The following is a 27,788-nucleotide window of genomic DNA, read 5'->3' as shown; positions in this document are numbered from 1 at the left end:
AAAATCCTAGAGAAGTCCTGAAAGCCTAAAAAAACAAACTTGTCCTAAAATTTCCTAAAATCTTTTAAATACCTTAAAATCTTGTCCTAAAATCCGAGAAATGTCCTGAAAACCTTGAAAAGTACCAAAGATCCTATAAAAGTCTTGAAATCTTGAACTCCTGAAATCCTAGAAATGTGCTTAAGTCCTACAAATGTCCTAAAATCTTTAAAATGTCCTAAAGAAGTAGAAAAGTCCTAAAATCTTTAAAATTTCCGAAAATCCTAACACTTTCCTGAAATACAAACCTCCATTTATTTTACAAACATGACTGAATAAATCAGTGAATGTTTTGAAAGATTAATTATTAAAAGCTTTATCATCAATAAAGTAAATTCATTATGGCTCCTAATGGCTGCAGCTTAACCGTCTCAGTGACCTTATGGCTCACCTCTCGTACTTCTAAAGTGTTAATGATTTACTCATTTAAAGTAGCATTAATAGAAAAGCACTTACTGATACTGATAAGTACGCGATACTGGGAATTTTACTGCACTGCAACACAGGTGAAAATATTTTGCAAACATTGTTTATTCAGGGAAAATTGACTGAGCATTTAGCGCTCTTACAGCATTACCTGGATTCACATGCAGTGGGTTAAAAGGATTTATAACATTTGATAGCAGTAAACCCAATAAAAACAAATAACTAATTTTAGTTATTTCAGTTCCTAAATCAAGCCTTTTTATTTATTAATTTATTTACGCAATTTATTTCCATTTGTTTTTCCTCACTCCCTTGTCATCACCCACCTTATTATTATCATTATTATTATTACTAGTAGGAGTATTAGTATTAGTATTAGTATTGTACATGCATTTAATTTTCTTTTCTCCTCCATATTTCACATTTGATAGATATCCAATAAAACAATCTGTAATAATGTTAATTAAAGTGACAGCAGCAACAGTAGAATTACCCTTACTGAGTTTGGCAAATTTTATCAAAATTATAGTTTTTTTTGTTATTATTTGTTATTATCTGAACATTATCTTATTTCCTTTATCTGTGCTTGTTTGTACGTAGTTTTTGTTTGCTTTGTATTTGTAAAGTCACCATAATTTTAATTTTCCACTAAATAAAAATATACTACCTAACTTCAATGTATGAATGTATAATATGCAAACATTTTAAACCTATGTGCACGCAGGAGGAGCTTCAGAAAACTGCTAAATCAACTAAACAGTTCTGAAGGCAGTAATCTCTGTCACTGCCTGACTTGATCCCTAAACAGCAGATGGAGGTGTGTGTGTGTGTGTGTGTGTGTGTGTGGCGTAGGTAAGTAAATCCGGAGTAAGTTTCCAAAAATAAATGAAAAATGAATTATTATTTACTTATTCTTAACTCGAGATTTAATTTTAATTAAGAATCTACAGGAAACGCCTAAAGAATTTATTAACGCGGAAATTGTGGAGCTGTAAAATAAAACACCATCATTATCAAACAGGTGCGCGCGCTCTCTCAGGGGACTTTATTTTGAAAAGTGGAACCAGGAGGAGCTCGTGTGTTGTGAACCGGTTGGCTTGACAACGCAGGAGGAGGGAGGAGCCTGTCCACGTCGGAGGCCAATGACGGGACAGGTGGCAACAGGTGAGCAGAGAACACACACTTCACTCACACACTCACGCACACACGTACACTCACACACACACGCGGTGGGGGAAGAGGTGTCTCTGGAGCTGAAAAGCCTCCTGGGACTGCAGATCCTGTCTGATATCACGGGGAACTAGAGAAGCGAGGACCATTTCAGCGCCTCCGAGGACAAACTACAGCCGGTCATCTGGATTATTACCGAGATTAGACCCGAAAACTGATCCAAAATCCCTCTGCTGCGGACTTTATATTGTGTGTTTGCGCCTCGCTGGTGAGTTAGTGCGACTTTTTACCTGTAAAATATACATTTAAGCTATAAAAGCGTCAAAACAGAGCTACAGAGCTGCTGTCTACATGGAGTTTTGACATGATGGTAGATTATTGATCGGCGATCACCTGCCAGTCCTCCTCAAATGACTCCTTTTTTCGCAGTAATGTTTCTAAAACAGCATTAAAGTCGGAAGTGCTTTTGGTTACTTGGTATCATTTCGCCGGAGGATCGTTGGAGGATTTGATCAAAGCTGAGGGTTAATCCGGAGCGCACAGGCACCATGATCAGCTCGGAGGGCCTGCGGCCGGCCACCTCCGGCAGGAAGCCGCTGGGGAAGCTCGCCACCCGGCTGGAGGAGGTGAAGACCTCGTGGCGGCAGGTCTCCACGCTGGAGCTCAGCCACAACGAGGCGGCGCGTCTGGCCACGGACGCGCTGCTGGAGCACGGGGAGAAGGAGTACCGGCGCGTCCTGAACGAGGAGCGGGAGCTAAACTTTCTGTCGCCGCTGGAGATCCGCTACATCACCCAGCACGCCGCCAAAACCTGTGGCTCCGAGAGCAACGGCGTCGGCCCTAACGACCGGGACTTCGGGGACGGAGACGCCGTGTCCGAGCTCACCTCCGGGACTTACTTCCCCATGATGTCCGACGAGGAGCCGCCGATGCTGGAGCTCGGCTGGCCCGAGACCCCGTCCAGGTACGGACCGTCAGAGACGCAGATCTACTTCCAGAGAGACAAGTCCCACAACGTCAAAGACCTCATCAGGTCCCTCATGAACAAAGCCAAAAAGGTAAGAGGACACACTGCGGGTTATTATCTCAGTTTATAATGTGTAATTTATTTTATTTTTTTAATGTATTTTATCTCGTGGGGGTTTGGAATACGACAATAATTAATTTCCCTTAAATCGATCAATATTTCAAGACTTAGAAGTAAAACAAAGTTGATAAAAAATATGCAAAAGACAAAAAGTTTGTATTTACATAGTGAGATTACAACTGAATAAATGACGTCAATGCAGGTGATTAGGGACTGTTCATTATTTATGAGACGGAAATGATTTTTTAAACTTTATCTGTATAACACTTTTCATTCTGGTCAATCTGGTAATAAGACAGTATAAAAATAAAATAATTATTAAGTCAAGCACACACAAGCTTTATAAAGCATGAAGGTAATATAATAATACAGTAAAAGAAGAAGTATTTTTTGAGAATAACCTTTACAGTAAAAAACAGACATCTTTTGTTCAGCAGTTAAACCTTTAAAATAAAAATACTGTCAGTGAGCAGGTTATGAATCAAAGCTGAGCGTTTACGTGCTGACAAATGACACGATGAAGAAATCATCAGGCCTCGTGTTGTCTGTTTGTGGTTTTTTGTTTTTTCCGCCTGAGCGCGTTCATTTCTCCCTCAGGAGGTTTCCACCTGGTTTGCTTACAAACAAACGCAGCGGCAGGCCTGAGCAGGTCCGTCCTGCTGCTACAGTCATGTTTGATCAGCGCTTATCTCTGAGCGGCGAGGCCGGCGGCGTGCTCTGTCAGTCAGCCTGCAGCTGACCTCCACTCACAGATCCCAAAAGTTTGACTCTGATCTCTGCTGGCTGCGTGAACATGGGCGGGTTTAAGACAGCGGGGCCCCGGGCACAGACACATCAAAGGCCCCCAACCCCCATTTATAACAGCGAGACACCCAAAATGTGTTTGTGTTTTTATGTAGCTTCTCTTTAGTCTCTTTGTATCTCTGTGGTAGTTTGTGTCCCTTTTTAGACGTTTTGTATCTCTTTGTAGTTGTACTGTGTTGTATTGTGGTAGTTTGTATTATTTGGTGTCTTTGTGGACATTTTGCGGCTTTGTGCACCACTTTCTGTAGTTTGTGTCTTTTGTAGTTATTTTTTGTCTTTTTAGGAAGTTTTGCATCTCTTTGTAGTTGAACTGTATTGTGTTGTGGTAGGTTGCATCTATTGGTTGTCGTTTTGTGTCTTTGTGGACGTTTTGTGTCTCTTGTTTTGTGCATCTTTCTGCAGTTTTTTGTCTCATTGTGGTAGGTTGCATTTTTGGTAGTTTGTGCCTGTTTTTGGTTGTTTTGTGTTTTGTTTTGTGTTTCTCTTCAGTCATTTTGTATCTCTGTGATATTTTGCATCTCCTTGTAGTCGTTTTGTATCTCTTTGTAGTTGTACTGTGTTCTGTTGTGGTAGTTTGCATCTATTGGTTGTCATTTTGTGTCTCTCTGTAGTCGTCTCTTATGGTAGTTTGTGTTACTTGAAGTCATTTTGCATGTCTTTGTGGAAGTTTGTGTCTTTGTGGATATTTAGTCTCTTGTTTTGTGCATCTTTATGCAGTTTTGTGTCTCACTGTGGTACTTTGCATCTCTTGGTTGTTGTTTGCAGTAGTTTGTGTTCCTGGAAGTCATTGTGCATGTCTTCTTGGTCGTTTTGCATCTCTTTGTGGTTTTCTTGTCATTTTGTATATTTATGGTAGTTTGCATCTCTAGTCTTTTAGTATCTTTGTTTATCTTAGTAGTTGTTTCGGGAGTTTTTCTGCAGTTTTGTGTCTCGTAGTAGTTTTTCTCTCTTGGTGTCATGATGTGCCTCACTTTGAGGTAGTTTGCATTTTTTGAATCAGGTTGCATGTTTTTGTAGCTGTTTTGCATCTCTCTCTGCAGTCGTGTTTTGTCTTCGTGGACATTTTGTGTCTCTTCGTAGTTCTTCTGTGTTGTCTTGTTGTGGTAGTTTGCCTCTCTTGGTTGTCATGGTGTGTCTCTCTGTTGTCACTGTAGTTAGTGTTGAAGTCATTTTGCGTGTCTTTGTAGTCGTTGTCAGTAGTCGTTTGATTGACTGATATGTCATCATAAACCCAGCTGGGGCCCCCCAGGGCCCCTGGTCCTTTGCCCAGTAGAACTATTCAGTGATCCATTATTGAGCATGGCAGATACTTTGGATGCTGTAAATCAAAATTAAAGCAGGTCATGTATTTCATATTATCCACTAGCTCTCAGCTCTGTGATGTGCAGCTCTGAGGTCATGGACATTAGAATTCTGAGTTTATATGGATTTCGGTGAATCGTCTCATGATCACTAAAGTGACCACACAGCAGCTAGAGAAGGAGCGGAGTTGGTTTATTGGCAGACAGTCCAGCACACGCTGCATGAGTCACCTCTTCACAGACACTTCCTCTTCTCTCGCTCTTGTTTTATATGCACGCTGGCCGAGTCTGCTGATATCAAACAGTTGAGAGATGAAATGCATTCAAACCTGTTCAGGCCTTGCATGAAATGTGACATAAAACGTGAAAATGCGACAGGTTGGAGGAGCCGCAGTCTCGATATGGCCGCAGCTTTGAGCTCACATTTGTGCAGAGTCAGCAGGTTTCAGATCCGATGACACTCTGAATGCACTGATAGCAGAGCTGCACGTTTGTTCAGTCCACTCTTCTTCAGTGCACTCGCTGCATAAGATTAGAACAATGATGGAGCTTTGACTGCTGCACTGCTGAATCAAGTTCAGTGAGTTAAACCGGCTTCATTTCTCTTTGCGCCCATCAGTCCGTCGCTCTCACACATGCAGGATTTACCAGATGAACAAACGCTTATTTAATGTGCCCGCTATTCTCCACCAGTACAACTTTAACTCTTTGAAACCTGGAGCAATATCACTTTTCTTTCTTCTTACTTTCAGATGCCTTTCACAAGTATTTAACCCTGTGAACCCTGAGAAAATTAGTGCGATTTCTTTCAAAAACTTGAAAAAAATGGTCCATTCACTACAGAACATCCAGGTTCTGCAAAAGCTTCTTCCCCTCTGCAATAAGCCCTTTGAGCTGACAGTAACTAACCCCTCCCTCATATTTACTGAATAAAAACAATAGCATCTGCTGCCATCTAATGACTGCACTTTATATTTTTGCACAGTCGATTCTCAAATTATTATTTTTGTTAATTGATGTATTTATTTTTGTATTAACCACCTTTTATATGTGTAAGTACACAGATGAATATATTTGTTTTTGCTGTTTTTAGCATCTTGAGCCAGATGCAGTGAAACTGTTTGTCTGTATGCCTGTCTGGTTCAGAGTCTGACTGCAGAGTGAGCGCTCTCGATGACCTTCTGACACCACATGAGCGCAGCGGAAAGCCTGACGCACTGAAAGATTTTCAAAATCTCAACAGGTTTCGAAAGTGTGAGGGACCATGACGAGAAACAATGAGCGATTTAACGGTTTTGCTGTTATAGTGTGCGGTGTGCAACAAGATGACCAACACAATCACCAACAATCAGAGTCTCGACTCTCCAAACTCGAAATTTCGTGCAGTCAAACAGGACTTTAGAGTAAACAAACATGGTGGACGTAGTAGATCCATCGCAGTAGAAGTTCGGTCCGGCTGCTCTCCTCGTCACTTTGATTGTGGTACGTTTTACAGGACGAGTTCTGATCGTAAGGATTTATGACTCAATCATTTAAGAACATGACTGCAGCCTCAAAGCCTTGTTTTTTAGGAACAAGATTAACCTGTTTTTGGGTCCCAGAGCAAAAAGTTTTTGTCAAGTTGCTATTGTCACCAAGTTCCTGTCAAGCACAGAGCACACAGGAAGTGTCAGTCCCTGCAGGATTTCACAGATTTTTGTGGGGATTGTTGCAGCCCTGAACGCCTTAATATTTTTATTCTTGTAAAAGTGTGGGAGCAAGTGAAAATTGTGTGGCAGGGTTCCCACGAAAAGTCTTATTAGTCATTAAGTTCATTAATGAACAACTAAACCTTTAATTTCTTAAATCAGTACTTCAGAAGCATCTAGTCATTGCTAAGACATTGGTATCAGAATTTTGTGAATCGTTTTTTCTGACATGGCATTGTAAAATCTCAAAAATTGGTAACATTTTTTTAATACATTATCAGCACCAAAGAAAAGTGTTTTTTTATGTTAGAATTAATATATGTGGGAAATTGGCCCCTACGTCTCCAAGTCATTAATGCTGTTTCATGGTTGTTTTGTTTTTTTGACAGTTTCGTACACAAAACTGTTTGGTCTTAAATTTCCTTTGAAATGCCTTCAAAAAAATGATTTGGAAATTAAAAAATTGAAGATTTTATTATCGATTCGTTAGATTTTTGATTCTTTGCTAAATTTTGAAGATTACATGTTGAAATCTTCAAAATATTTCGTCAGATTAACCCTAAAACATGTAAAATCAGTAGTGAAATAAAACTGAGAAAAGCAGTAAAAGTGTCTGTCAGTTAACACATTAATGACTTGGCGAATTATTTTGTGATGATTTTTCTCCTCGGCTGTAAATATCCCCTCAGTGGTTTGTTTGCGTCCGCAGGGGCCCGTTAGTGCGCTCTGAGCTGGGGCCACGAAGCGGCCCGCTCTCACGCTAACGTCTCTGCTCTCTTCCCGCGTCTCCAGGTGATCGCGCTGGTTATGGACGTGTTTACGGACGTGGACCTGCTGTGTGACCTCATGGAGGCGTCCAACAAGCGCAAAGTCCCCGTCTACATCCTGCTGGACGAGAAAAACCTCCACTACTTCACAGACATGTGCTCTGCGCTCGACATCCAGAATTCACACATGACTGTGAGTACCAAGTTTCACTTACGTGATTTCTGTGCAGAGAGCTCGAACAGAGACGGGGACAGAGACGGGGACACGGTGTCCACACTGACCGAGTTAAAGCTCTGCTGCAGAGATGGAAAAGATAACTTCAGGCTGATGATCTGTGAGATAATGCAGGAGGCAAAGGAGGGCGTTCTGAAGCTTGTGCAGCCAGAGTTTAACCCTTTCAGACCTGGATTGACATCACTTTTTGTGTTACCTTTAGACGCTTTTCACAAGTGTTTAAACCTCTGAAATCTGAGCAAATTGGTTTGATTTATTTTTGACACATTGCTTAAAAGGCAATGGGCACCTCGTAATGTCCCACAAATTGTAAAAGTAAATTAGTAGATCTAAAAACATATTTTAAAAAAAAGTTAGGGACATTTTTCAAACAACTATATTTATATTTCTAATTATTGTTATTAATTTTATTTTTAAATTATTGTAATTGTTTAATTTTTTTTATTTACTTCTTACCTTTTTTGTTTAGGGTTTTTTTTTTAAAACTTATTGTCAAATAAGTTTCTTATACTTTTCACAAAATTCTGGAAAATTTGTGGGTCGTTTTATTCTTGAGTTGGTCATTGCCTTCTTCTAGGGCTGGGTGAAAAAACGATAACGACATAAATCGATTGAAATATTAGACGTCGTCGACGATTGAACACATTACAGCCATGTTTTGAAAGACAACAGGCAATGTTAATAAAAATAGTGCCGCGGCAAACCAAATGCAGTGAATGACTTTGACTCTAGAACAGCTGAGTGTTTGACAGCTGAATTATATCTGCTTCCACAGTGTTTCATTATCGCGGATCAAACAGCTGAGTGTTTGACAGCAGGGCAGTGAGACAGACGGATAGCCTGGATTTTAGGTAATTTCTTGGATTTTCGGAAATGTTTTTGATTTTAGGACATTTCTATGAGTGAGGACATTTTAGAAATTGTAAGACATTTCTAGGATTTTAGAACTGACTTGGACTTTCGCACGTTTGTAGGATTTTAGGACATTTCTAGGATTTCAGGGCCTCAGCCAGGACCTGTGTCGGGGGTGCGGGGAATCCTCCACTGGCACTTTTTCTGATGAACAAGCTCCATTTTGATGCCATTATGCACTCTGGCACCTTATGTACATGTATGTATCTTTGCCTGAAAGAGTATTTAGCAGCCTCAGTACGGCTGTCTCTGCAGCTAACTTCGAGAAGTCACACCGGAGTGTTACAGAGGAGGAAGGTAGAGCTTAACGTGTAGCTGGATCCTACAGTGGGACAGTGTCCTCTTGTCTGCTGGCTCCATCATTCACTTTGTCGTTTTAACCTTTTGGTGCGTTTTTTTTATTGCTGTAAAAGACAACAAACTGAGTCTGTGAGGAGGGCAGCAGAATATTTTCCACCCAAGAATAATTTAAGTCACATCCTAAAAAGTCATTTTTCTTACCTGATGTGTGACTTCACCACTGTTGTGCGTCTGTTTGGGAAGAAGACTCACAGATTTGGGATGTCAGAGTGTCTTTAAACTCACCATGAAGGAAAGTTTAAAGGGACAATTTTGTTTTTTTTTCTTTTTGAAAAGTGGGGCTGTCGGGGGTCTTTATCCACAGACAGTGGCATTACTGACAGTAGATGTCAGTCGACACGCTCCGAGTTTGGAGAAGGAGGCTGTTGTGGATTTGGGGTCAGCAACAAAACAAATTTTAACCTCCTAAAGAAAGTCACACCCAAAAAATCAATATCAGTTGGAGTGTGTGCTGCTGTGTGTCAGACTCCAGGCTGCCTGACTGACAGCTGCTGTTTGTAATACTCTGTGTATGGATACGTACAACCCAAAAACGAAACCGTCCCTTTAATAACACTGCGTGCTCTCAAAGCAGCACCACAAAACCGTCGTGTCGTCGGCAGGTGACTGTGGTGAATCATCTGTCCCATGCAAATATCAAATGTCTGCATGTTGATTTTATTACTGCACCAAAAATGACCTGAAACCAAACGCCGACTCAGTGGAGGGAGATGAAAATGCAAAGCACCAGCAAGTTTGCATAAGAAAAGCTTTTTGCTACAAAGAAGTGTTTTAACTGAACTTTGTTGGAGAGGAAGATAAAAACGATTTGGACGCTCTGCCACCATTACAGCTGTTTAAATGCCCTATTTCAGTTTTTGTTTTAATTAAGTGTAAAGTTTTAAAGATACATCTATACCATAATATGTGTATTATTGTTCTGTATTTTTATTTTTAGCTATCATAAAGTATTATTTTTAGTTGCTTAGTATGATTTCATTTCTATTCTAACTGTTATTTGTTTGCTTATTGATCAATTTTAATGTCTTAATTTGTGCTCAGCGTCATTGAAAATGAGGTTCTCCCTTAATTGATTTTCAGAGTCTTAAATAAAAGTTTAAATAAATGAATTAATAAATACGAAAAGAAAAGAAAACATAATCAACATGTGTTTATATTGTAGGGCAGTTTGTGCTCAAAATAAGAAAATCTTTTTTCGAGGCTGGCTCTGTTTCCATGGAAATATTGGTGCCTCCAGATTTCACGAGCATTTTTGTGATTGTTGCAGCCTGAAATGCCTGAAAAACCTGAAGAGACCTCAAATAGTGATCGGCCCTTAGCTGCTCGTTTGTTGCCAGCTGGCGGTCATTGTTTCACACCTGCGAGTTCGTTTCATGTCACCCACCAGCAGGAGCGTTTGTTGGTCTGGTGTGGTGCAGTGCATTCTGGTAGTTGTAGGTTTTCTACCTGTGATCATTTTCTCTGCTCATGTAGCATCGATTTCACAAGTATGTGTGTCTTTTTACTGCAGAGACAGTTCAGTTTTCAGAAACGTCCATCTGTCCAACATCCAGCAGTGAAATACTTTTATAAATGTCACTGAAACACTGAATTTCTTCTCGTAGCTTCCGTGTGTGTGTTTGTGTCTCTGACAGTAAAATGTGTGTGTGTTTGCAGAACATGCGTATCCGCAGCGTGTGTGGGGACACGTACTGCACCAAGAGCGGCAAGAAGTTCACCGGTCAGGTCCTGGAAAAGTTTATGATCATTGACTGTGAAGAGGTCATCGCCGGGTCATACAGGTTAGCAACACACGCACACACGCGCACACATGCACACACGCACGCACACACACACACACACACGCACGCACACACACACACGCACGCACACACACGCACACACACACACACGCACGCACGCACGCACACACGCACACACACTAAGAATCGTTTAGCATGTATTTAACCCCTTCACTCTTTCAGCCCACTTTTGAAAGAGTGTGGACTTTAAACGGTAAACTACATAACAAACAATGGACAAGTGTGCAGACATTAATCACTGTCGCCGGCCGCAGGAGCGCCGCAGGGTTGTGAGGCGACTGCGGCGTCATGTGACGCACACGTCCGCTCTAAAAGCCTTCTCCTGATTCACAGTTGTTAGGAAAACGACCACAAACAAACACGTTTTTCTTATCGCCCCAAAATGACTCGATATTATCAGACTTTGATCCATTCAGTCCAATAACTTTAGGAAAAGAGCTTTATTAGTAAGTTATTTTATGCCGTTCACGTGTGTGTTGCACAAACAGTCCTGTAAGGTGCAGGGACGTGTACTCGTACTTTAAAGGCACGCGGCGGTGGGATGTGGTGTTTGCAGTGTAACTGTCAGGATGTTTCAAATTTGCATAATGTTTTAGCAATTTAAGAAGCCTGCAATGAAAAAAAAAAGACGTGTAGGTGGACTTTTCAGACGGAGACATTCAGACATTTAATGCAGCACATCAGAATGTAAATAACAGCAGCAGAGTGTGCGCACCGCTCCGATAAGCACGACTCTCAGCGGGTCATAGGACGAAGCCGGCCGAGGTCAGAGGCCGCCGTGAGTTTGCAAATGTGTGCGCACGCACAAACTTTGCAACAATGCTGACGTTGTGCAGCCAAGAGGCCTCGCTGTGACGGCGAGGAGCTGTTGCTGGTGTTTTAAAATATTATGAGAATACCTGAGTAATAACTGTAATTACAGCGACACGCTCAACAAGGTAATGAGAAGGAGGTCTCCGAACCACAGCAGGCTGCCGAGGAATGTTTCCTGAGCCGACATGTAATCAGAAAGTAAAAAACGGGACTCTCAAGATTTAATCTCGCTCTCACTGATTTTTTTCTACTTTTTTGCACAAGTACGGATGATAAAACATTAGTCCAGAGCTGAGACTAAAGATTATTTTCACAATCAAGATTATTTTCTTGATGAATCATTTTGCTCGTCATGATTTCAGCCCGTGGAGATGTGTTCATATTGCTCTTTATATCATCATATATGACGACCAGCAGCAGACTGAAAGATTCATTAATTATCAAAATTATTTGTGAGTCAACTAGAGATGCACTGAGTGTGAAATTCTACATCAGAGATGACCAAAGGGCTGTGAATAAAGAGATAAAACATGGCATAAATAACATAAAATATAACATCAAAGAATGTTTCCAAAAAAAGGCAATAAAAAAGAAAAGTTTTATTTTTTTATATATTTATTTTTATGTTGTTTTGTGTATTTGTTCAGCCTGTTTCCAGTCTGAACTTGTCAAATACTAAATGATTTCAGCGTCAGATACCGACGCCAACAGCATGAAACGCCGCCGGGCAGCATCAGTTTGTAATGTGGCCGTACGAAAACTTTCATGACGTTGTTAAACGCTGCCGGGCAGCTAGTCGACACCTGTTGCTGCCATAATTAAGACATTTCTAGGATTTAGCACGTTTGTAGGATTTTAGAACATTTTTGAAGATTTCAGGACATTTCTAGGATTTCAGGATTTTTCTAGGATTTTAGGACATTAGCTGTGTCCTCTGTCGGGGGTGTGGGGGATCCTCCACTGACACTTTTTCTGATCAGCAAGCTCTATTTTGATGCTGTTTTATGCACTCGGACACCTTCTGGAGACTAAAAGCACTTGAATTTTATTGTGAGTGAGAAAAGTTTTGGGGGGCCTCCTGGCTCCCTATCAGGGGCCAGATTTTTCCTGCCGACCGTAAGTTGAGTATCACTGCCACTGTGCACAAAAAAAGCACAAAACTGAGCTTATTCTGGCTTTTTTGTTTGCTTGTTTCCTGGGGGAGGATCTCCCAGTATTTCCATACTGAAGTCAGATCTAAGTCCCAAATATCCTCCAACCCTAAAACATAAAAACATAAAACCATTCAACATTTTGCAATATAGTCCTGAAAAGTAACTCATATTACAGAGAAGCAACTTTTACTGCCCCCAATCAAAGCCATCTAGAGCCAGGCCTGGTGCACACATACTGTGTGTGTGTGTGTGTGTGTGTGTGTGTGTGTGTGTGTGTGTGTGTGTGTGTGTGTGTGTGTGTGTGTGTGTGTGTGTGTGTGTGTGTTATTTATCTCCTGCCTCGCTGAACGCTGCTGATTCTGTTCCCATTAGAAAGAGAAGATTAGTTTTGTTTTAACCTCATGAAAGTACTTTTATTTTTTGGCATTTTAAGACTCTTTTGTTAAGTGTGAACTTCTGGAGCTTCTTGTGGAGATTTTTGGAGCCCATCTGTGCTTTCAGTTTGCATCGAACTCTTTCAGATTCAGAGAGAAACTTTATTGTATGTCGAGACAGAAAATCGTTTTAGACATGGCTCAACATACGGCATGTGTTTCTAAAAACAGAATAAATATGTCATACAAACAAGTTCGATAGACCAAAAATTACAATGTACTAATGTGTGCAAAGTGGCATCGTGTTCATGTAGATTTGTGGATCATACTTTTATTTAAGATGTTTACAGACTTTTTTAAAAGTGTTTTTTTCTTTGCCAGGAATTTATAGTGGCGGCCTAATTTTTTGCGTATTGTTTATTATAAGGATCCCCATTAGCTGAAACCTAAGCATCAAGCTGGTCTCCCCAACATTACAACAAAAACAACCAGTAAAACTGATAATATAGTACTCAATAAAATAGATAAAATAAGTCAGCCAAAAAATAATTAAAATAATATGAATGATAATATAGAAATATGACTACTTTAGCAATAATAATGAAAAGATCATAATAATTAATTCACCATCAATCATCCAATTAAAATAAAAAATAAAATACATTTAAAAAATAAATAAAAATTTAAGAAAAAAAGTCTCATTCATAACTATCTTACTCAAATAAACATAAAACAGCCAATTAAAAAAATAATTGGCGAACAAACCAAATACAAACGACACACCACAGCTGCTCAAAATGCACCTTCCCAGAAACATCATCGGTCTAAACTAGACGAACAGCTATAACCACCTGTAGTCATGAGCCAAAAAACATACACAACAAAACAAAAATCTCAAGTTAAATCATGCACGTGTAAATATCATCTTAATGTCTTTTTAAAACCTACTTTTCCTTTGCTTGAACTCATGTTTTGTGGCAGACTCTGAGCGGGATCAGTCAGTTTCCCGTCCAACCAGCAGCTTACATCAACAATGACGTTTATAGAGTTTGTATTAAAGGCGTTCTTTCATCTGTGTATCATCTGATCCAGGCGTGTCACCACCCACACACCTTAACCCTTTGAAACCCGGATCAGACATCTTTAATAAGCATTTAAACCTTTGAAACGCGAGCACATTGGTTCAATTTCTGTCAAAAACACGGGAAAAAAAGGCGATGAGGAAGTCGGCATGAGGTGAAAGCTTACAAGAAAATTAGCTTTAAAAAGAATAACTACAAAAATATCACACAACTAGGCAATAATATCAAGAAAACTATATTTAATATAATTAATTCTATATGTATTTATTTTGGCAGATATGTTGGTTATTTATGTCTTTGGATGTGTATGTTGATTGGGAAATTTATTTGTGGTATATTGCAAACTTAAAAGTTGTATGGAAATGGTATACAAAAAACAAAATATATAAAAGAAAACTATTTAAATTATTGTAATAATATATTAATTAATAATGTAACGTAAAATAATATTCAAGTAATATATCTAAAATCAACTCTTTTTTTGTTATTTTGTTTTCATTTCCTGTTTTTGTTGCTAATTTCAGGTAATTTTGTTGTATATTTTTCTGCTTATTTTGTTGGGCCCTGTCTTGTACAGTTACTAGCTGCCTTTTTCCCATATTTTGTGAAAAATCAAGCCAATTTGCTCAGGTTTTTAAAGGGTTAATCCTCTCTGCGCCCTTTGTTTTACCTGCAGGACTCATTTCCTCTCTCCACTCCCCTGTTGAGTCAAACTCGTCCAATCAGGTCGTTTTGTAATTATTTCATCGTCTCCTGATGGTCAGATTCAGCCCGATGGCTGCAGAGTGTTTTTAATGTTAAAGTACGTGTAGTTTCAGGTGTGAGGAAACACCGGTCGACGCAGGCATGCAGCTATCAAACCTGCTGGCTGTGGAATGAAGGGCGAGGTTTTGGGTCGGCGCCAAGCGGCTCAGTCCAGGCAAATGTTGTCTTATCACCTGAACGCACCTCCGCCTCCCTCCTACACTATCTTCAAACGTCCTCATCTCTCTGATTAAAACGCTGGTTTGCTCTTCGATACCCGGGGAGTGCCGATACACTCCGCTACGTTCACCACTGATTACTGTGTTTGAGAAGCAAATAATAAACACTGATTCACTCTTATCAGATAATGCCAGCAATAATCTGTCAATTTAAAATAAATACTTCTTCATATTTTACAGAGATAATACCAATAAACACACACGGCAGGTGTACTCTTTGGGCTGTGCTTCAGCCCGTACTTTTCAGTGTTTCTAAGCACTTTATTTACAGGTATTAAATGTTTTACGACAACAACATGATTTACAGAACACACTTAAAACAGAATTTACTAACCAAAAATGCTATTACAGAAAAAAAACCCATACAAATAAAAGCAAATAAGACGAGAAGAATAAAGAACTTAACACAAAATATAATAATAATAATAATAATAATAACAATAATAATAATAATGCTTCACAGAAAGATCCTAAAAAGATTTCCATAAAAAAAAAAAGTTGTTGTTGTTGTTTGGATAACACCAATTATGCTGACTCTATTAGTGTGAGATAATGTAAATACATTTATAAAGAAATAAAAACAAAAATGAAATAAACCAAAACATAAAAAATGGTAAAAATAATATACATGTTTTTCTTTACATTAATAAAAACTGAAAAACATCCCTTTATCTGCTTATAATTACATTATTTAATGCAGGATATTTTATTTAATAAAGGTCTATAGAATGCTTCTTTTGCTTAACAGGGAATTCCCAAAACCAAGTATAACCAAGAATATTCCAAGTATTTATTTTCACATATGTTTGACCGTGTTGTTGTTTTTAATCAGAGCTGAATGGAGCTTGTTTGATATTTTTACTAGATAGAACAGTGACAAGTTTAATGTTATGCAATACAATAGATGTGAATTTTTTCAAGGAAACAGCAGAGTTTATCTTGACTGGGAAAATATGACTCCCAGATCATTATATATAACCTCCGAGTTGAAGGGAAACTGGATTTTACATGGCAGACCTGTAAAGAGACTCTCTGCTCTCCCTGACAACTTCAGGATTTATGGTTTTTGTCGTGAAGGCGTGTTCGGATCAGTTCCTCCTCGCCACGTAACCTGAAATTTATGTTGAGGTGAATTGTGTGCAACATATCTGAGCAGTGAGTGATTTATCGCAGAGGAAAGTCGTCCTGCAGGTTCCTCCTGGCTCCATAACAGCACACTCAGAGTCCCAGCATGCATCTCCTGCAGCGCTGCCCGCCTTCAGTGGCTTCAAAATGATTTAACCCTTAGGGACTGTTTGGTGCTTTTTACACGCTTTTCATCCTTTATTTTATGATAATTTTGTCTGTGTTCATGCATATGGCATAAATATTGGCCAGATTGTTTAATTATTATTTTAGTATTTTAGTTTAATCAGTGAATTTCCAGCTCAGCTCCTACAATAAGTCTAAAATACATTAAGATCAAAAAATTAAGGTAAAAAAATGCTCCATTCAAACTGACATTTTTGATCCCACAGCCATCAAAGCAGAAAAACAGGACTTGTATTATTTCTGGGTGTCATTCTGGGCTTTTGACTCTGAATTTGTCATTTTGACTATTTTCTACCTGATGAGGTCATTTTGACCATATTTGGCATATGGAGGAAATACATGCTATTTCCACTAGGTGACCTGTCACAATCAATGTAGCTGCTGATCACTGACATATCCCAGACTGTCAGCAGCTACCATAATAATAATCCACTTAGAATTTAGTATATAAAAAACAATTCATTTGCGTGTGTGCTTTTTTTCATCTAACATAGTAACATCATGCCAAAAACCTTGCATTTAAAGGGTTACAATTCTGAAAATAAATAAATATTTGATATTTATGATTAGGACTGATGATGGTTTTAAAATAAACTAAATGAAAGTAGAAAATAATATTAATTTATTGTATTTTTTTAAAGCCTGATTTTGAAAAGGGCATTTTCTGTGCAGAGCAATATGATTGTGAATATTTGACACTGCACAAAAATAATCATGTATAAGAAACAATGTTGCTGCTAATCACGAACATATCTCAGGCTGTGATAATGAAAAATATATATAATACTCTGCTTAGCATATAGTATATTGAAAATAATTCATTTTTTGTCTTTTTTTTCATCTGAAAACATAGTTGCATCATGGCAAAAACCTGGCCTTTAATGGGTTAAAATTCAGAAAATTAATCAATATGTGATATTCATGATTACGACTGATGCTGGTTAAAATCAACATAGTGAAAATAGAAAAATAATATCAATGTATAATGTTTTTTAAAGCTTGATTTTCAAAAGTGCGTTTTACAAGTGTGTGTGTGATATTAAAGCGGGCCCTAAAGGGTTAAAGAGATCAGAGAAATACTTATTTGCAACATGAAACTACTTTATTCAGTGTTTTACTGGTTTAAATCAGCTTCAACTTATCAGTCCGCTAGAGGTTGACTGACAGGGCTTATAATGCTTATAATGCATTATAAATACCTATAGTCACCTATACACACATCGATAATCAGCTGTAGTGTGGACTCATCGTATGCTATAACAGTCCATGCAGTATCATAAGTTATCATTGTATTTGTCAAGTAAAGTCAAGTACATACTGATGCATTGATAACAATTTATGCTTCATCCTATTGTTTTATTTTTGGTGAGAAGTAAAGAATATTAATTTTCATGCAGTGTAAGTATTAATAATGCTAGTTTATAAGCATCCATAAGATTTTAAGTTATATCTGTGTTTTATATGTTGATATAGTGCATCAGTAAGCATTATATGTGTTCATGGCTGTAGCCATAAAGCATTATGAACATTATGAATCACTATGGATGCCTTCATAATGCATTATAGATGTAGTCTTTATAGAAAGTGTTACTAAACTCCCTAAATAATAAACACAGGGGTATTCTAATGAGAAGTTTATGCTGCTGTTGTAATCTGCAGTCCTCAATACCAGCTGACACCCCCCCTACACACTGCTCTCTCAAATATCCAAAATGTTATTATAAAAGCAACTTTGTCTAAAACTTGATGTTTCATACGTCAGACTACAAATCCATTCAGTTGAGGATTCATTCATCTTTACTCTAAAGAGAAAATATTTGGTTGCAGTCATCTGTCTTTTGTCCTCCGTGCGTCAGACCTGCTGAGTTTCTTTCCCTTGAAGTCAGACATTTCCAGCTATCATATATATATATATATATATATATATATATATATATATATATATTCTCTCAGCCTGCGTCCTCTGCTCGTCTCCAGTGTTCGTGTACCTGTCGTCTGCTGCTGCTGGCAGATAAGCGGATAAGCTGAGTCACTGCAGTGACTCATCATCGTCCAGGAAATAGTTCAGGCTGATCTGCAGGTTTATCAGCTGGAGGTGGACGCAGATAATTTACACAGACAGCCGAGAGGCTCTCAGTCAAAGTCACAGTTAGGTTTCATAATTTCTACCTTCTCGTGATTGTGAGACCACCTGCACACTTTTACCAACACGCACACACGCTAAACATTATTATGACCCAAGACTGAATGTAGAGGTATGCAGGCCGGTCACCTCCCTGATTGGTTGGTGATGTCAGCGTCGTCGTTAGGCCTGGGTGTCCGAGTCTTCAGCCCTGAATGTGTTATAAATAGTCCTTCATCTACATATAAAACTAATCCTCTCTTCTTCTGTTCATGCATTGAAGCCCCTTAAAAAAATCCCCAGGGGGTCCACCACAACATAACATTACATTTCAACAGAAACACAGTGATTTAAAAAATTATAGTAATAAAAGTAATCAATAAAATTAATAAGTGAAAAAATATTAATAATGTTAATGGTAATACAAAAATTAGCTGTATTAAAAAACAGTAATCAAAGATAATAAAAATTAATTCACCAATTAATCAATCAATCAATCAACAACCAGTAAAAATAAAATAAAACAGAACAAAACAAAACAAAAATATTAATCAAATATTATTCTTTTTTTTACCTCTGTAAAGTGAGTTTCTTGAAAAGGGCTCTATAAATAAAATCTATAAAATAAAATTATTATTATTATTATTATTATTATTATTATTATTATTATTATTATTATTATTGTTATTATTATTATTGTATTGTGCTGGTTGTAGATCTCCAAACTTCATCTTTGGTAAAAATCCTCTTTATCATGATCAAGTCAGACTAACTTACTGAAGTTCACACTTAGACAGAACAAGGTAATTCCAGTTGTCATTTTAAAGTTGCAAAAGCTTCACAAAATTAAATAAAAGCAGCTAAATTTTGAGTAAACTTAACTGTGACATAAAGTAAACACAAATAAAAATCGATAGTGATTCTAACTTTACTTTTTCAAAGTAGTCGGTTTCCAAGATTCAATAAGATCAACTTGTCAGATTTTACAGTGAGGGGTTAAATATTCATGATATACTTCATAGAGAAGCTTATTTAACATTTTAATATTAATATCGCTTTTTTTCTTCCCTGTCTTTGCTTTTTTTATTTTGAAGCAGCAGAACTGAAAATACAGTTTTATTTGAATCTCTCTGTGCCGCTCGCTGGCTTCACGCTCTCATGTTCTGTCTCCTCTCCAGTTTCACCTGGCTGTCGGCTCAGGTGCACAGCAACATGGTGATGCATTTCTCAGGTCGCATCACCGACAGCTTCGACCGCGAGTTCCGCTGTCTGTACGCCGACTCGCAGATCATCGACTGCTTCTACAACCCAGAGGAGGAGGGGATGCCCTACTACCCGTCATACCAAGCCATGATGGGCCCCGGCATGGGCATGGGGCCCGGGCCGGTCCTGGGGATGGATATACTCTCTGACAGGTACGAAGCCAAGTTACTTAAAGCCCTACATAAATACATAAATCAAAACATAAAGTCCTAAAAAAGTCCTGAAATCCCAGAACCATCCTAAAATTCTAGAAACATCCAAAAACCCAACAAACATCTTAAAAGCTATCGAAAGTCCCGAAATCCAATACAATTCATAAAATCCTTCAAACGCCTGAAAACCTTAGAAACATCCTAAAATCCAAATGTCCAAAAATCCTAGAAACTGCCTATAATCCTCAAAACATCCTTAAAACCCCCAAAAGTCCCAAATTCCAAGAAATGTCCTAAAATTGAAGAATTATCCTAAAATCCTCAACACTCCTGTCTCCATTTCAAAATAAAACCCCTCTGACCACGTTTCTGTCAATAGAATCCTTTAGTTGTTAAAAAAACACTTTTTATAATGAAATATTTGCATGACCGTGCTGTTAACAGTACAGCAAAATGACCTGAAGAAGTGCTAAATTAAAATAATATGCGTATATGAATAATAACAATTATAATTTTAAATATATAATTCTGATCATTTTAAAATAAAGTTTTGTTGTATTTTTGCCTTTAAAAAAATTCTAATAATTCTCTGTCTCTCTTAAATGAATTTCTTGCAATTTGCAAAGTTTCTAATAGCCTTTTTCAGGTTTTTTAAAGAAATCAACTCTATTGCTCATGTTTGAAAAGGTTTAAACGCTGGTGAAAGGCACCTGAATGCAGAAAACTGATGTCGATCCAGGTCTCAAAGGGTTAAGTAATGCGACCGTTAGCTTTTTACTTCTGCTGATTGTATTTAGGCTTCAAAGCTCAAAGTGGTGTTCATTTGTGGAAATTATCTCATTGAGTTAAACATTTGTCACAGAGCAAATCTTTTTGCAATCATCTAAAATCCAACTGAAAGGTCACATCGACTTTTGACGAGGGAACCAGGGCGAGGTTAGCGTCCTCGTCAGAATACACTATTGACTGATTTAAAAATATGTGGTATGCTAATGTTTGCTTTCCCCTCCTCCAGCAGGCAGAGAGACAGGCAGTGCTCTGAAAACTCCAGCAGCCAATCAAGTAACAGCGTGTCCAGTGTGAAGGCGGCGCCCGGGATGACCCCTAACACCGTCTACAAGGTCACTCAAAGTCATGACAAGAAGGAGCCCAACAGCAAACCTCACCTCAGCCCTGAGAGGAGAGGCGGAAGCGGAGAGCGAGTCGGAGGACAAACTCCGACTCCTCAGACTCGAGTTTCTGCTAACGGAGGGAACAATCACAGCCCAGCCATGGATCGGCCGCCGCCGCCCTATGGTCAGCAAATGGGCATCGAGTGGAACAAGCCCAACCCGGCGGACGTCATGCGGTCAAATATCGGCGGCACCTCTTCAAAGTTCCAGGCGATGGGGTTGTACGACCACAAACCGAACATGTTCCACAGCTCCGGGCTCGTCCCCGGCGCCCCCAACTCAAACCTGAACCCCAAGACGCAGACGCCGTCCCCGGTCAATGACACCAAACTCACCTCCAAGCAGAGGACTTCCTCCAACCAGTTCCTCAACAAACTCTCGGACCTCTTCCTGCCCCCCTCCAATAAGGAGACCTACAACTTCCGGAGGTCGCCATCCCCTCACGGCAACCCTCACTGGGGGGGACCGGACCTCTCTCAAGGTGAGCCGGAGAGCCAGCAGAGCCCGCCGCCCCCGCCCTCGCCGGGCGTGCTGATGAGCCGGCAGGACCAGAAGCGAATGACGCTGGGCCACAGCAAGCTGGACCTGGTGAACCAGTACAACAAGATGAAATCCAAGCAGGTGTACAGTCGCTTTGAGCTCAAGACCACCAATTAGTTGGATTTCATTGAGTTATATTTCGTCATGTTTCCGTTGCGGGAACTCGGTGAACGACGTCAAAGTCGGTCCTCGCAGCCTTTCTACTCGTCGCAGTGTAGGTCCCTGGTAGGACCCACTGGACTGCAGAGTAAACTTAATCATTCTTCATCCTCTTTTTCGTCTGCTGTGTTTTATGCTGTGATGTCAGGAGGTCGGAGTTTCCGAGTTGGGAATTTGTTCTTCCGACGTTGCTGTGTTTGTGTGCTTTGAGGTCATAAAGTGGGAGCAACATTGAAGCTATGAAGAGGATGGGCTGCATTTAATGCTGAAAGAGGTTGATAGCTGTCTCCGTACATGAAGTTTCTCACCATGGACCAGACACTGACTTTTTTTCCAAGTTGTTTTTCTGACATGAGAGGCCGTTCATGTGACTTTTCCCAATGGGAAAGTTTTGAACTATTCAGACATCATGTGAACTCAACATTAAAAATGTTTTTGCAGTTTTTGAGGGACCACACTGAAGTACCTACCTACCTATCTCGAAAATTGTCCTGCAGGGGTGGTCTCTGCTGTGGAGACACACATCTCCAGGCAAGACCCCATGAAACTCTTGTAGAGTTCCTGCAGTGGAAACGGACCTTTTAACTTTCTCTTCCAAACTTTTCATTACTTCTCTCTCTTTTATTACATCCTTACAACCCGTGGTGAAAAGTCTCCATGGACTCGTGTTGGTGAAGATTCTCAGTCACCCAGGTCATGGTAATTCTTGCTTGTGTTTTTCGAAATATCTTCAAGAAACTCAAACAAGCCCAGTTGCCTTCGATAAAGCACCTGGAGCCTCCATGGATTGTGTTTTTTTTAGTCTTCTTCCTCAGTTTGGTGATTCCTGGTGAAAATGGAGCCGTTGCATCCACGTTGTGGAGTTTTTTGTAGAGTTTTTCTCTGAGATTCTTGAAACCACATTGCCTCTTTTATCATGTGAGGTGCAGTCGGGACTTCTTTACCCCTTTTCCACCAAGTTTTTACTCTAGTTTTTTTACCTGATCCATTTAGGATACTTGTAACCTTGGTGCTATCTAGAGAACCAGCCCACGTTTCCACCAGTTTTTTTTTACTGCTGTAATCACGGATGGGTCATCAGTGAAGGGCGTCGGACAATTAATAATGGAAGTATGTTATTTTTCTTACCTTCCTGAATTTTCAGCGGGGTGTGCAACGCAAACATCCCCTTTTCAGACTAAAAGAAATACACAATAGAACCCCACAAAATGTTAAGAAAAATAATATTTACACACGTATTTTCCTTATTCAACAGAAATAAAACTGTACACCTTTTGAATGCAACTTTCTCTCAGTCAAAAAAGACTGATAAGACTTAATTGCTTCGTTAACTCATCATGAACTAAACAGAATTCGAGCTCAACAGAAACAAAATGAAACTCTCCCACACTTTCTTGGTTAATCTTTTTAGTAATCTAGTTAGTAAGCTCACTGTTCCAACAATCACCAGCTCCAGTTTGGTCCAAATAAATCCTTCATTCACAAAATTATTTGTAAAAAAACATGATCTCTCTGCCTGCTGGCCGCCGGCTGTTTACAGTCCTGTAATTTCCCCCTCCACCAATAGGTGTCGCTGTGTCTTTCAGCTCATCCACATGTTCCACCAGTAGAAACAACAGACTGAGCTCTGGTGGTGCGTGCTGTGCACTAGATACAGTGAATTGAATAGAAAGAGGAGCACCTGTATTTATGACGGTATTGAAAAAAATACCTTTAGGATTTCCAAGTACCCTGGTATATCGTAATACCAATTTTTTCTTTCTTTCTTTCTTTCTTTCTGTCAGTTTATCTTAGTTTCGATGATTCCAGTAACACTCCTGTATTATAAGTGTATGAGATGTGCCTTTATCATCTTGCCTTAAGGTTTACAATCACATTACAGAAAAATCATCTCCAGTGACTTTAAATAAGTGTTAGTAAAGGTACACACACGCCTATTTGAAACGGCTGTCGCTGCAGGGAACACAGCTTGCTGTTGGCAGAAGTGCTGCATGCAGTGATATTCTCGGAGCTGTATTTGATTACAATTCTGGGAAATTAGGTGAACAAGTTTAAAGTGAAGGGCTTTGAAAAAACAACTGAGGCAAAGCAGGTGGAGCGGATTCTTCAACAGCAGATGAGAACCAGAGAAGATGCTGTTTGTCATGTCTGTTGAAAGAATTGGCTTTTAATCCTTTGAAATCTGCTTTCAGATGCCTTACGCAAGTATTTTAACTCTTGAACCCGAAGCAAATTGTGATTTCTTTCAAAAACATGAAAAAAAAGGCGATGAGCAACATGGTAAGAAATGTTTAACAAATCGCAAGAAATTAATAGATTTAGAAAATTATTTTGTAAAAAACTAGGGAAAACTACATGACTTTTGTATAATTATCCTAATTAAGGATTAAGAACAATGTCGCAAAATTCTTGTAATTTTTTTAGCACTTTTTCCCTTTTTTACAAATTTTTGTTGTGATTATTTTAAACATGGGGGAAAGGCAATGGGCAACCTGGTAATACATTTTCACTACTTGCAAGAAATTAGTGGACTAAAAAAAAAATTTTAAAAAAGAAGGGGAAAATTATATTTCTTATTATCATAATTCCATTTTTAGAAATTATGTTATAGAATCATTACAAATTTAAAATGCTTTTCTAGGCCATTTACTTGTTTGTCTTAATTTACCTTTCTTTTTTGGGGGGTAATTTCTTCTTTTATTTCTCACTGGCTTCTTCCCATGTTTTTTAAAGAAATCAAGCCAGTTTGTTCTTGTTTCAAAGGGTCAAATTTTGCTGTTATGCCCTTAAAATGAGTTTCAGAGGATTGTTTTGTCATATTGTACATTTTTTACAATAAACAGCATTTTTTTCAGATATGTATATTTGTATATAGGTAATTAATTAAAACAAAGTAGAGACAGTTAATGCTAATTGTATTATTTGCATAATGTTTTAGGAATTTTTATGATGAATTGTGCTGATGTACAGTAGTTTTTCATCACAGCACCACAGGGCTACATCACTCCTCAGCGTGGAGCAGCAGCCATGGAAAGCTGATTTTTACCGCTGTTACCTGAGCAATAACGATTGACAGCAAACTAACATTTTAATATGTGTTCTCATTTTGAGTGTGTTTTTGTTTACCGCTCATTTGCTCGATTCATCGATGTCTCACGTTTGTCCGATTAATATACATTACTTTGTATATAATACATGAACGGACTGTCAGGAATTTTGGGTTATTGTTGCAGAAACGCTCCTTAAATGGATTTGTTTCTGTTATTTTATTTTTACAGTATGTTGTTTACTGGAGAATGTGAACTTTCCGTGTTAAAAGTTGGTCTTTTATTTGTAAGATGAATGCTTGAGGATTTAATAAAACAAAGTTGAAGTTAAGAGCTGTCGCGTGTAGATGTTGTGTCGCAGTAAAGATGATTGTCTTCATTGGAGAAGGAAGTGAAAACATTTCTTTATTTAAAACATTTTTGTTCTTAAAAGGGTGATAAAAACAGGCTTTTATTTATTTATTTTTTTTAAAAAGGATCCCTAAAATAATGGATATTTTGTTTAAAAAAAATGCCATGAGCATGCCCGTGAGGGACTGCATCTGTACGACCTGACTAAAATAGCAACAAAAAAATTATTTAAAATTTCACAGAGATATTTTGTTTTTAGTCACAGTAGTTCTGGTCCAGAGAGAAATATTTCAACAAATTTTGGATGGATTGTGTTAACATTTGGTTCAGATATTCATGGTGCCCAGAGGATGCACCCTGATGACTTTGGTAATTTTGTGATTATCCTTTAATGCCACCATGAGGTTCACATTTTTTGGTTTTAAGGGCAACGTCTCAGAACTGATTTTTCAGCGTAGTGCCATCAACAGGTCATTTTAAAGTAATACTTTGCCCACAAAATGACCCTTTAAATATCATCAATTTGTGAAGAAAGCTTTGGTTTTTTTTGCTCTGTATCCACAGTGAACGAAGAATCCAAAAAAAAAAAAAATTCTTAATGAACTGAAGTAAACAGGGTTCACATTTAACGGCAAAACTATATCAAAACATTCAAACTCGAACAGCTCGTGTATAATCCAATGATGTTGGTTTGCTGTTGTTTAAAGTGTGACCCCGATTAGGTCAATTCATAAAGGATGTTCACCTTTTTTTGGATTCTCCGCTCACTGTGGAGTAACTAATATATACAAATAGTCATTTTGCAGGTGAAGTATTCCTTTAAGGTCTCCAATACTTGTGTTTATACCTGCTGAACGAATCACATTCCCATCATAATGTTTCTTAAATTAGAAAAGAAAATGGCAACTGCCAATAATATAGCAGCTGCAAATGGAAACTATTATCAATATTCTGAAATAATAAGTTTTTGAATTGATCAAACACCTTCCACTCTATTTTTAAAAAATTACTTTTCCGATTAAATATAAATAAATGATGCAGAGACCATCTTGTGGTTTCTCGTAGGTCAGTGAGGCGATGCCGTAGTGTTTGCACCCGTGTTGTCAGGCACTTTAAGGATCACTTTTCCCCTCTGAGCTGCTCCACAGAAAGTTTTCCTGTCAGGAAATTTGGCCCAGACATCAGGTCACAGGCCGCCTCAGGAACAATGTGACAGAATAAAAACTTCAAGGACAGATGCACCGAATGAACAATGGTGCATCCAAATAACAGCGTCCCAAACGTCCCAAAACCACACTGGATGATGATGTCACCACATGCCAGAAATCCATCATTCCTAAATAAATCCTGAGACAGAAAAACAAAGACAGATGGAAGTTGCTTTTTTTAAACTGGTCACACTGGGCCATCACCAGCTTCTGCATGTTTACATGCATGAATAATTATCAACATCATACTTCTGCGAGCGACCCCAAATTTAAACATGTTCATGCAGAATCAACGGTTCATGCATGAAGCATTCAACTTTTGTTGCCGTTTGGACTTTCATTCACTCATCTACAGCGTTTTGGGGTCCTGAAAATGCAAACTTTTGAAACTGGCTTCCAGAGTGTAATTTTTTTTTAAACATAACTCCTTCTGTTGCCATGTAAACCGGCAATGCGCGGAAAACAGCTGAATTTAAGGATCACCTTTTTTTTTTTTATTATTTTCTTATTTTTTATTTAGATTTTACATGATTAGGAGTCTTAACATCATTCATACTTTGTCTACATTTGTGTTATTTTAGTTTTATATAATGTATATTTTATAATGTATGTTTTCAATAATGTCAGTGGGTTGTATTTTATTTATTTTATTTTCAATTTCATGCTACACATTCTGTGCACAAAATTCTGTGCAACTTACTTTTACTAGTATTATCAAGTGGATTTTATCCATGTGAAGATGCATTCTATGTATTCTGTTCTGATTTTATTTCATTTTTACATGCAGGTTTTATTATTTCTTTTTGTCTTGTTGTCTTTTGTGTTTTGATGTGAAGCACTTGATGCATTTAATTTCTTTCTTGTAAAGCACATTTGGGCTGCATTTCTTGTATGAAATGTGCTATACAAATAAAGTTTATTATTATTATTATTATTTATTTTGTCTCATGACACGTATGTATGTCATTGGATATTCATTTAAATAGTATATCACATGATTATTTGTGGGCAGTTTGGGATTTTAGACTCACGTCACCTGTCAGGTGACCTGTCCAGAACAGTATTCATATGGTTTGTCTCTGTACTGTTTTCACTTTATTCGTATTTTTGCATGTTTTCATTTTGTCCAGTACCTGCTCTTTACTGTTTTTTGTTGTGCGCCACTAGAACTTTTTAAAAACGATCATCCCGTCATCAGACAGCTGCAGGTTTTCTTAACGAGTTGATCATTTTCTTCAGCTGTGTTGGAGCAGAGAGATCGAAAACATGCAGGACAAGAGGAACTGGAGGAGACGTTTGGACACTCTTGTATTTGTAGGTTTTCTTGAGCCAAAGTGAAAGCCACAGCCTCCATTTTCTGTGTTTTCTCTGGCCATGTAGCACCAATTTCACAAGTATTTGCATCTACAGCAGAGAATTTTACAAGACCAAGTTTCCAGCGATGAAATCCGACTTCAAGTCACTGA

General features: G+C 38.4%; 1 protein-coding gene across 2 annotated transcripts; it reads left to right on the top strand.

Annotated features, from left to right (window-relative positions):
• Positions 1 to 1,599: 1,599 nt before the first annotated feature.
• Positions 1,600 to 25,094, top strand: sack1c (scaffolding CK1 anchoring protein C). 2 transcript variants are annotated; one of them, XM_042510835.2, is made up of 6 exons: positions 1,602 to 1,903; positions 2,065 to 2,693; positions 7,308 to 7,475; positions 10,446 to 10,570; positions 19,609 to 19,845; positions 20,861 to 25,094. In XM_042510835.2, the coding sequence occupies exons 2-6, from the start codon at positions 2,184 to 2,186 to the stop codon at positions 21,672 to 21,674; spliced, it is 1,854 nt and encodes a 617-aa protein (XP_042366769.1). In that variant the 5' UTR covers positions 1,602 to 1,903; positions 2,065 to 2,183; the 3' UTR covers positions 21,675 to 25,094. The 2 variants fall into 2 exon arrangements, with proteins under 2 accessions (XP_042366777.1, XP_042366769.1); XM_042510843.2 differs by having other exon boundaries at positions 1,600 to 2,693; positions 20,864 to 25,094.
• The last annotated feature ends 2,694 nt before the right edge of the window (positions 25,095 to 27,788 follow it).

Source organism: Plectropomus leopardus, chromosome 2 (genome assembly GCF_026936395.1).
Source record: "Plectropomus leopardus strain MGB_pleo_1.0 chromosome 2, ASM2693639v1, whole genome shotgun sequence".
Classification (NCBI taxonomy): Eukaryota; Metazoa; Chordata; class Actinopteri; order Perciformes; family Serranidae; genus Plectropomus; species Plectropomus leopardus.
Note: the sequence above shows the minus strand (reverse complement) of the source record. Positions and strands in the feature narration are given on the sequence as shown.